The 11,473-nt window shown below is 41.3% G+C and overlaps 1 protein-coding gene across 1 annotated transcript in view; it reads right to left on the bottom strand.

Moving 5' to 3' along the window:
• Window positions 1–8,485: 8,485 nt before the first annotated feature.
• The window catches only part of LOC110485968 (aromatic-L-amino-acid decarboxylase), a 38,245-nt gene continuing 35,257 nt past the window's right edge, over window positions 8,486–11,473 (bottom strand). Inside the window, exon 14 of the mRNA XM_021557241.2 lies at window positions 8,486–11,233. Within this exon, the coding sequence (XP_021412916.1) occupies window positions 11,033–11,233 (201 nt within the window). The 3' untranslated portion in view covers window positions 8,486–11,032. The remainder of the gene's footprint in view (window positions 11,234–11,473) is intronic.

The following is an 11,473-nucleotide window of genomic DNA, read 5'->3' as shown; positions in this document are numbered from 1 at the left end:
AATATTATATTGGAATATGTATCATGTATAAATATTCAAGGACATAGACATTTGCCGTGTACAAGCTTAACATGATGAACAGGAATGGCATTTACTCTAACGGGTGGCCAAAAGTAACTACCTGAAAGCTATGCCTCCAATCTTCTGATAGGCTACTGCCTCTACAATATATTATTAAAAAGGTTCAACATTTAATCTCTCCCAACACAAAAAGCTTGCGGTTTGTACTTTTACACAGAGAAGACCCTTCTCAGAGTGGTTCCTCATGGAACCTTTTTGACCTGGAAAGGTTCCACTGGTGTGGCAATTTTTTAACTACAAACATTTCTTCCAGGCACCTTTACTGTTAAGAGTGTAGAGTAGAATCAATGCTGTAATATCCTGATAGAGAAAGTAAAGCAAACAGATAGGCCACTGTGTATGAGCTGCTAGCTAGCTAACTTTACTGTGGAGATAAGTGAATTAAATATCATCAGCTAGCTAACTTCCTATTAGCTAGCTAACTTGATGTTCTTAGAATTGTAAGGTAAAACCACAAGCCACAAATGCAATGTAGAAGAGGGTGAAAGGACTGCAGCTCCAGCTGTCAGAAAAGGGAGAGAGTAGGCTACTGGATAGGCAGGTCATTTTCTGAGAGGACACTGTGAAAGGATTCTCCAGTTCCAGTCCTTAGTAAGGGAAACTATTAGGACAGAGAGATAATAGCAATATAATATTCAGTGCCCGTCTAATTTTTGTATAATGAAGCCTGTTTCTTTGTGATGTTTTCTGTCCTCAGATACGGAGAGCTACAGTATGAAAGCCTGTCTTCAGATGAAGAGGTCCCAATGAATGTCCCAAGAGACTAAGGCCATATCCTTGTTTACCGGGTTATATGTATACCTACACTCTTAGAAAAAAGGGGTTCCTAAAGGGTTCTTCGGCTGTCCCCATAGTAGAACCCTTTTGGGTTCCATGTATAACCTTCTGTGGAAATGGTTCTACATTGAACCCAAAAGGGTTCTACCTGGAACCAAAAAGGGTTCTTCAAAGGGTTCTCCTATGGGGACAGAGGAGGAACCCTTTTAGGTTCTAGATAGCAACTTTTATTCTAAGATTGTATGTTACCAAATGCTATATACAGTTAAAAGTGACACAATGTATAACCCTATTACAACTGGAGCAGGCCAACCCTACTCCAGGATGTCTGCTGGGTGTGCAGGCTTCTGTTCCAGCCCAGCACTAACACACCTGATTCAACTTATGGAACCTAATGGGTTGATAATCAAGTGTTCTATTGCTGAGCTGGAATAGAAGTCTGCTCACCCAGGAGATCAGGGATCAGTGGAGCAAGGTTGGCCAACGCTGGTATATACTTTCTTTTGTTCACCTGAAATCTTCTCAAGAGGGCCTTGATTAACAGACTTGGGTGTGTTTCAGGGTTGGATCAAAGCAGGAGTAGCGCTCCTGATGGAGGGTTGACCACGTGTTTTATACAGTAGCCTAACTAACAGTGCAGTTATATTACTTTGTGATGGGGTTAAGTGCCTTGCTCAAGGGAACAATGGCAGGATATGATGCATGAATTCAGAGAGCAGCCTCGCATTGTTAAAGGGAAACTTAATTGTTCATTTTCATATTCATCATATCCACCACCACCAGAACATAAACATATGTCAAAATGGTGCATTTCTATGTTTTGTAGTTAAAATGATAGAGGAAGACGTCTTCCAAAAACATAATCGGTGTGCATTGTGTGATTTTGACCAATTGTGAGTAGGCATTGCCTACTAATTGCCTACTAATTGTCTACTAATTGGTTGATGATGTCAGTGGAAACACTTATCTTTCTCTAGCTTTTTTGCTACAAAACATAGAAATGTTTTTTTTTCCATCTGATTTTAATGACATTATGTCAATAGGTTTTATTGGTTTAAACTCATTTTTATTGTTTCAGTTACCACTGGACAAGTAGTTAGCCAAAATGTACCATAGGACCATATCGTCCTAGTCAAAAAATACCAGTGGTATACAGCTACCACACAGTTTACCATTACCACAAACATTACCACATAATGCGGCACCAACAAATTACCACACAAAAACCACCGGATTTGTAATGAGAGCAGCTGGGCTGCCTCCCAGTCATGCTATTGCTAACATGCCTGTGCAAGGCTTGAGTTTCTTCCTTGTTTGGTTGATGGACAGGGTATTTCAAGTTTCTTATTTTTTTCTACTCTATTCTCATTTGAAAATGTAAAAAAAACAGTTGCAACTGTCTACAGTCCTTTTGTCCAGTATTTTGGCACCTTAACACCACTCCAGCCGGATGGTCTCTTTACAGTAACCATTCTAACCATTCTAACCAAAGTGAAAGATACATTTATGAGCAGCATGAACATGCCTCACCATGGGGCTGTCAGAGGCGACAGTTAACTAATCTGTCACTCAAATATGTTTGGCATGCTTCACACACACTTACGCCCCCCCCCCCCACACACACACACACACACAGAAACATTTGAAAACATGCTCACATACATGCACACACCTCCACACACACACGCATGGAAACAGTTGAACATGCACCTAACAGTGTACTTGTAAGCAAACCGAGAAGCTTTGCTGCGTTATGATGTGGGGCTTATCTTCTGGGAAATGCACAGACCACATGAGAAAGGACCTGTCATTAGGGAGGCTGCATATGCTGCTGTTGTCTGCTGTACAGATAAATGGACAAATAAACCTCAAACAGCACTCAGAAGGGCAGGCTGGACAGGCTTCCTTTGATAGCCTACAGTAACAATATGCAGTGTCGAAAGTATCACACAAAGACAGCTAACTAGACTACTGCTGCCTGCATTGAAATCCACTAGACTCGTGTGCGGTCCAAGGCTGAGTACAATACAAAGCAAGGGGCGATAATCAAACTGAATTTGATTTGTGATTCATCATGCAGAGAGATTTACTGGGGTATTTTTAGCTACTGGGAGTGTGATCTGACACCCATTTGTCTGAGGAAAGCGGAAAGGCAGCCCCTTACAATTAGATTTAGGAGGAAGATGCAGGAAAGCTAGCAAGGCTCCACTATCTCCCATACTGACTGAATATTTCTGTCTTCATAGCTCTGCACACAAACAATAGCACCTGCGAACATCAGTCTTTTAGATTGTGAACTTTACTTCAGTTAGCAACGCAAATTGATGGAGTGTGTGTGTGTGCTCATCTTTCACTGTGACAGTAAAGACATTTTTTGCAGTTGTTTTATCATAATTATTCAAAATGTTAACCCAAACTGAAGCGTCGTCTTGCCTCAAGAGGAGTTACGCGGTTGTCTTACAATTTTAATACAAGCTCTACCAACAGAAAAGGCCTGCAGTAAACAATGCGACTTTGCGCACTGAAATGCAACGTACATTGCAACAATATCTATTGAGAACATCTGTGATTTACCTTTTGGAACACATCTGTTTTGATCGCATTGCAACTACAAAATGCTCCATGCATTGTTTTCGTAACAGGGCTTTCCGTTGACCTTTTTATTCAAATTCTTCTATCTCAGTTCATCGGCATCAACCTCGCTACATTTAACACTGCGTTACAACATCTGAAATCCACAGAGGAATAGACCCAAAAATGAATGACATTGAACTCAATGTGCTCAGAGTGCACTAAACTCCTCATTCGGAGAAGACACTAGCGTGAATAGTATGTGGTCTTGCTTGTGGCCTGATCAATTAGAACAGAAAGCTCTTTGGATCCTCGGTTGGTTGACTGTCAGGAGCCACAAAAGAAAACAGAAGGATAAGCTAATCAAAGAGGATCATTAGAGAAGAGACAGATCATATATGGTCTCTCTGCGGCCGGCAGCACTAGGAATCAACTATCAATGAATTATGAGACTACTGCCATTAAAATGGCCTCTAACAAACTGAGTTAATTCAGTCTAGAACAACATTTAAGGTGTCAAATTAGTCTTTCTGAAAAATGCTATTTTCTCATAATGACGTTATGAGATATTGAAACAGTGGAACACTATACAATACCAGGCTATGGGACAGAATTGCTGAATTCAAATCTATCTAAGTTATGTTACCTTACCAACATTGTAGCCTACTAACACTTGAAAAGTATGTAATGATGTAAGGCAAATGCGACTGTTAGATACATCTCTGCCGTGTGTACATTATTTGTGTCTCCCAATACAAAGACAGTATTATTAGAGGAGCATTGGATAGCCAGCAGTTCAATGTATCACAAGAAAAGGGCACTGTATATTCCATAAAATACCCAACTACTCAGAAATGTGGAATGACTCAGAAAATACAGTCTGTTTGGAGTAGGCCCACATTCCATCCATGATATCCACCAGATATGGGTTCAAATAATATTTTTTATATTTCATATACTTTGACAGTTTGCTTGAGGCTGCCTGGAGTGCCAGATAGGAGATGTTTGCGAAATCAGGACTATTCCATTGATTTGAATGATTCCATTGCGCCAGGCATGATCAGTCGAACACAGTATAAGTATTTTAAAGATTTCAAATACTATTTGAACCTAGGTCTGATATCCACTAGACATCTACCCCCATTTGAACCGTTTTCTCCTGTTAAATACAATCAAGTCATCTGAAAGTATGTTGCTAATGTCCCCCATGTGTAGATGATTTAAAAACCTGGGGGAGAAGCCTGTTTGATGCTAACAGGTTTAATATTTTATTACATGTTATGATAATTATTTATACAAGTTCATTATTCTTGTTATTACAGCATCATAATGCAGTATACCTTTCAGCCTTACTTCTAATATATTACTGAAGCAGCTTCGTCTTAAAGGATGTTACATAATACAATAGGCAATAGGCTTTGCATGTAAAGTTGTGAAATACTAACCTTCATTAGGATTAAATGACTGGGGCACTGTGCTAATCTCATTTCACTGTGGTAGTACAGCAATCAAAGCACAGTTCAACACAAGCATTACACGCAAGCTCTGAAACAGGATACGCTGGTTCTCCGATATAGCTATGACTGTAAATTAGATTTGCTTCTTATGACTTGCAGTGATTTCCCATTCGGGTCTGTGACAATGTCGAAACATTATCTATCTAGTCTACTACCAATTAATAATGTCTAATAGGGAAATGGCCACGATGGATTACAGGGACAATTGGGATTGGGAACAGTTTTTAATACAACTTTGTGGATGCTGGAAGGCTGTGTGTAACTTACATCTGCATCTATCACTTGCAGTTTAGCTTCCTGCGCACAACATGGGCTTTCTGTTTCACTAAGGGCGGAGGTCATAAACCTGGCAGTGTGGTGCCAGGACAATAAACTCTCTCTTAACGTCATTAAGACCAAGGAGCTGATCATAGACTACATTAAAGAGCTTCCTGACTGGTTGCATCTCCGTCTGGTATGGCAACTGCACCACCCTCAACCGAAAGGCAGAGGGTGGTGCGGACGGCCCAAAGCATCAGTGTGGGCGAGCTCCCAGCCATCCAGGACTTACAGTACATGCCAGGCGGTGTCTGAGAAAGGCCCGATAAATTGCAAAAGACTCCAGTCAACCGAGACATGGACTATTCTCCATGCTCCCGTCTGGCAGGCGGTAACAGTGCATCAAGGCTCCTAAACAGCTTCTATCCCCAGGTCATAAGACTGTTAAATGGCTAAGAATTACTGCTCTCCCTCTCACACAGACTATCCACACTGACTCTCTGCCCATCCACAGGTCTCTACCCACTCAAACACACACCTTCACTGTCACTCCTACTCACATGCGCACACACACACATATACCCTCACAGATAACTGACACACTCTTTTCACCTCCTTACACCTACGTGGTTTCTGAAATTATTATTGATTAGATTTTTTACCAGCATTACACTGCCGTTCTTTGATTATTGATTGCCATTACCATGTATCTATTTATCCTGCTACTAGTCAGCATTACTCCTGTTCACAAGTACAGTGCCTTCAGACCCCTTGACTTTTTCCACATTTTGTTAGGTTACAGCCTTATTCTAAAATTTATTAAATAATTTCCCCCCTCAATCTACACACAATACCCCATAATGACAAAGCAAAATCAGCTTGAATTAATTTTCAAATTTATATATATTAAAAAAAACTGAAATATCACATTTACATGAGTATTCAGAACCTTTACTCAGTACTTTGTTGAAGCACCTTTGGCAACGTTTACAGCATTGAGTCTTCTTGGGTATGATGCTATAAGCTTGGCACACCTGCATTTGAGGAGTTTATCCCATTCTTCTCTGCAGATCCTCTCAAGCTCTGTCAGGTTGGATGGGGAGCATTGTTACACAGCTATCTTCAGGTCTCTCCAGGGATGTTAGATCGGGTTCAAGTCCGAGCTCTGGCTAGGACACTCAAGGACATTCAGAGACTTGTCCCGAAGCAACTCCTGCGTTGTCTTGGCTGTGTGCTTAGAGTCGTTGTCCAGTTGAAGGTGAACCTTCGCCTCAGTCTGAGGTCCTGAGCACTCTGAAACTGGTTTTCATCAAGGATCTCTCTGTACTTTACTCCGTTCATCTTTGCCTCGATCCTGACTAGTCTCCTAGTCACTGCCACTGAAAAACACCTTCACAGCATGATGCTGCCACCACCATTCTTCTCCATAGGTATGGTGCCAGGTTTCCTCCAGACGTAATGCTTGGCATTCAAGCCAAAGAGTTCAATCTTGGTTTCGTCAGACCAGAGAATCTTGTTTCTCATGGTCTGAGAGTCTTTAGGTGCCTTTTGTCAAACTCCAAGCGGGCTGTCATGTGCCTTTTACTGAGGAGTGGCTTCCGTCTGGCCAATCTACCATAAGGTCTGATTGGTGGAGAGCTGCAGAGATGGTTGCCCTTCTGGAAGGGTCTCCCATCTCCAAAGAGGAACTCTGGAGCTCTGTCAGAGCAACCATCGGGTTCTTGGTCACCTCCCCAACCAAGGTCCTTCTCCCCTGAATGCTCAGTTTGGCCAGGCGGCCAGCTCTAGGAAGAGCCTTGGTTGTTCCAAATTTCTTCCATTTAAGAATGAAGGTGGGGACATTCAATGCTGCAGAAATGTTTTGGTACCCTTCCCCAGATCTGTGCCTCAACACAATCTTGAGCTATACGGACAATTCCGTCGACCTCATGGCTTGGTATTTGCTCTGACATGCAGTGTCAACTGTGACCTTATAAAGAAAGGTGTGTGTCTTTCCAAGTCATGTCCAATCAATTAAATGTACCACAGGTGGACTCTAATCAAGTTGTAGAAACATCTCAAGGATGATCAATGGAAACAGGATGCAACTGGATGCAACATAGCAAAGGGTCTGAATACTTGTGTAAATAAGGTATTTCTGTTTTATTTATTTTTTATACATTTGCAACATTTTCAAAAAACAGTTTTCTCTTTGTCATTTTGGGGTATTGTGTGTAGATTGCTGAGAAAATGTGTTTATTTAATACATTTAAGAATAAGGCTATAACTTCAAGGGGTCTGAATACTCTATATTATCATTAGTATACTATCATAAGTATTTCTATACTCCTACTACCAGTCACTTTTTATGTATAAACCCACCTCAACAACTCCAGTACCCCTGCACATTGAATAAGGTACTGGCACTTGTTTGTGACAGATCCCAGAGCTGCTTTTCAATACAGACCAGATCTGGTTGTTGGGCTCCCCTGGTGGGCCTGTTTGGAACCTGGGTGTACATCCCAAATTACACCCATTCCCTATTTAGTGCAATACTATATAGGGAATATGGTGCCAATACGGATGCAGAATTGGTATGTTAGGCTTTTTAGCTGAACGTTTTACCAAAGATTTTTATAACTAAACCAAGATAGACCACCACCTGTCGTTTTCAAAGGGAACAAATTAGTCATAGTGGGCCGAACAAGTAAGGAGGTAGGCAGAGCCGAGCACGAGCTAGTGAGATCCTATTGGCGCGTTCTCCGCATGCATCTGCATATTTCCGGATCGTCTCCTCTGTGAAGTGCGCTTGTGCAATAACTAAATTCAACCTTTGCATTCCTTCTAAACAATTTAGTCCACTCTGTCCATAACACATTCTAGTTTTGAGAACAGAAAACTGTATTGAAATCAAATTATTATTCAATGAGAAAATGTGCAGAATGTTGCCCAAAATTAATCTCGTTCCATCTTCTCCCACGGCCGGCCAGTGGGCTTCCTCTCACTATTATATTCCGTAGTGAGTGGAAACGCCAAGCAGATGCTTCACATTTATACATCCGGTGAATTGCCGGTCTCATTGTTCCATCTGTGGTTTTACTGCTCCAACCGTCGCTGGACTAGGACAATGCTGCCATCTAGTGGTTTGCCAGGGCATCGCACCAAAACTCCTAAATATTGTATTTGAAATGGTGTGATTTTGATAGTGCTGATTTAGTTTAAAATAGGCTAATCATACATAATCATTGGTGGGTACCAATGGACCTTTCCAATCCAATGTGAAAGTATGACATACTCAAATACACATCGCAAACACATTTATTTTGTTGTGTAAAGAGGACAGTACAATGATGCCACAAGGCAGATAAGTAGCAGGAAGCCACAAAGCATATAAAAGAATACAGCTATGCTTAAGGTTTTCCTCCTTCAAAAAACATAGGATTGCACTACCACCTTATCGCCAGGTAAGAGATGATCAAGTTAACAATACAATTTCCCCCCAGTGTGAGACTGAAGCAGTCAGCCCACTGCTGGTTATATCAAGTAAACACAGACACAAAAGAGACAAAAAGACACCACTACACATATTCTACACACACACACACCCCTCCATCCCTCATTCAAAAGGCACACTTGACTTGTGAATCAAACCAGGGACAGGGATATTTTATCTCTTGATTACTTAGTTCATTTATTTTGAGTGACTCCATGACATGCTGGGAATCACAGCTTAAAGGTCTAATCTAATTCAACTGGTTTGTTTATCCAACAGCCCAACAGAAACATCATATGATGTGCATACAGTAGAGTACACATTTGAAACACATTCATATTACCTTCTTAAGGAGAGACCCTCTCAAGTCAATTCCTCCTTGGCTCACTGCTACTGCTGAGGGCATTAAGTGAAGCTAGGTACATATTGTTTTTGTGTCTCTTCAAATCAACTGAGACATTAACTGTTGTCTGTATATTTTATTCATGCAGGGCAAAAGCTTACAGTAAGTGTTTTAACTGATGCTCCCATAAGAGCTCTTATTTGTCTCATGGGTTATTATGCTGTTCAGGACAAAACTGCTTATGAAACAGGGTTGGGGTCAATTCCTTTTCTATTCAGTCGATTAGGGAGTTAAACATTTTTGCTCAATGTTTCTCTATGAGAACATTTTGGAATTAGAATTTTAGTTTACTTTCAGAATTGACTGAATTGAAACGGGAATGGCCACAACTCTGATATAAGCTACCTGTTTATCTGGTATAAGATACCTGTGTCTCTGGTATAAGATACCTGTGTCTCTGGTATAAGATACCTGTGTCTCTTGTATTAGATACCTGATTTTCTGGTATAAGATATCTGTTTTTCTGGTATAAGATACATGTGTCTCTGGTATAAGATACCTGTGTCTCTTGTATAAGATACCTGTGTCTCTTGTATAAGATACCTGTGTCTCTTGTATAAGATACCTGTGTCTCTTGTATAAGATACCTGTGTCTCTTGTATAAGATACCTGTGTCTCTGGTATAAGATACCTGTTTCTCTCTTTGGCAAAATCTCAACATGCTGTTAATTTTTTTGGCTTCATGAAAACAGTGAACAGCTCACACCTTGTGGGATACTAACTGTTTCTATCTCTACTTACTGTATAATGGTGCCAAACCATACAATGTTTTCTGACTCTTAAATGTTTTGAATTGTGAACATGTATAATGTGCAATCTTGTTTTAGGGACCTACACTATCCCAATGTTTTAATCAATATGCCCCTAAGGAGATAAATAATATTGTACTGAATTGAATACCTCTACTAATCACTCCACTAGAGCAGGTAAACACAGCTGAGTGACCAGAGCCTGGATAAACCTCAGGCAGGATAAAGCCCCACATACTAAGTCCTTGCCTGTATTTTTAGCATGCTGGCCTTTCTCTAAAGTGATTTGGATGAACAGTTGGTTGAGAAGGGACAGGGCAGGGTAGGTGAGGGTGAGGGTGGAGAGGGGTTGTAGGAGCAGGTGGGGCATACACAGAGCCCTGAGGGGGGTGGTGCCCGTCTCTAGCCTGGCCTCTCTCATTTAGCATACTGGTGTGGAGTCAAAGCAGAACTCAGTCAGTCTGGTTTTACATAGAACACATGCTTGAGTATTGTCAGTAAACCCTACACTACAGTAACATATCAGGCAAAACCTTAACATCTGGATATGATTTGCTTCACTCACATACGCACCTTTAATTTATTCACACTCACCAACACAAATTCACTGATTCACATACAACCACACATATAAATACACACATGGGATGAGACAGCAAAGAGAAAGGGCTGCAGTTACAGTATGCTGATGATGTAAACACAGTGAGATCACAGGAGGTTGGTGCCACCTCAATTAGGGAGGATGGGCTCGTGTTAATGACTGGAGCGGAATCGGTGGAATGGTATCAAACACATGGTTTGATGTCATTCCAGTCGCTCCGTTTCAGCCATTATTATGAGCCGTCCTCCCCTCAGCAGCCTCCATTGAGTGAGATCCAGGCCTGTATTCATATAGCATCTCAGAGTAGGAGTGCTGAACTAGGATCACTTTAGCCTTTTACTTCACAAGAAATAAGACAACATGGAAACTCCTACTCTGAGACACTTTTTGAATACCAGCCATGGTCAGGTGGGGTTAGGGCCCTTATTCATCATGCATCTCAGAGTAGGAGTGCTGATCTAAGATCCACTTCTAGGATCAATTTAGTATTTAATATTTTAATGAATGGACAGGGGACCTGATCCTAGACCTGCACTCTTACTCTGAAATACTTGATACTTACAGCTCCTGGTCCAACCCAGCCTGTCTAGTCAATGTGGATGGTCAGTGGGGCAGCTCCTGCATGACCTCTTCGGCCAGCTGTGTGATGAGTCGCCAGGCCTCGCGGATGTGACGTGACTCGGTGGTGCGGGCGCAGACAGCGAAGCGCAGCACAAACTGACCAGACAGCTGGCACGGCACCAGATGGATCTTCCTGCCATTGTTGATCCTCTTCAGCAAGGTCTCGTTCACCTCGTTGGAGCCCTTATAGGAGGAAAGGTAAGATAGTTTGCCTCCCAAATAGCACCCTATTCCCTATATAGTGCACCCTATTACCTATATATCCCATTGGGCTCTGGTAAAAAAAAGTAGTGCAGTATATAGGGAACAGTGTGCCATTTAGGATGTAACAATAGTCAAATACTTTTTAAAAACTTAAATAAAATGTATGCCGGCAATGTGAACTAAAACTATACCATAGACCTAACGATAAATTATTTTAGT

This window comes from Oncorhynchus mykiss, chromosome 2 (genome assembly GCF_013265735.2).
Source record: "Oncorhynchus mykiss isolate Arlee chromosome 2, USDA_OmykA_1.1, whole genome shotgun sequence".
Lineage (NCBI taxonomy): Eukaryota > Metazoa > Chordata > Actinopteri > Salmoniformes > Salmonidae > Oncorhynchus > Oncorhynchus mykiss.
This window is presented reverse-complemented; position numbering and strand designations above follow the sequence as displayed.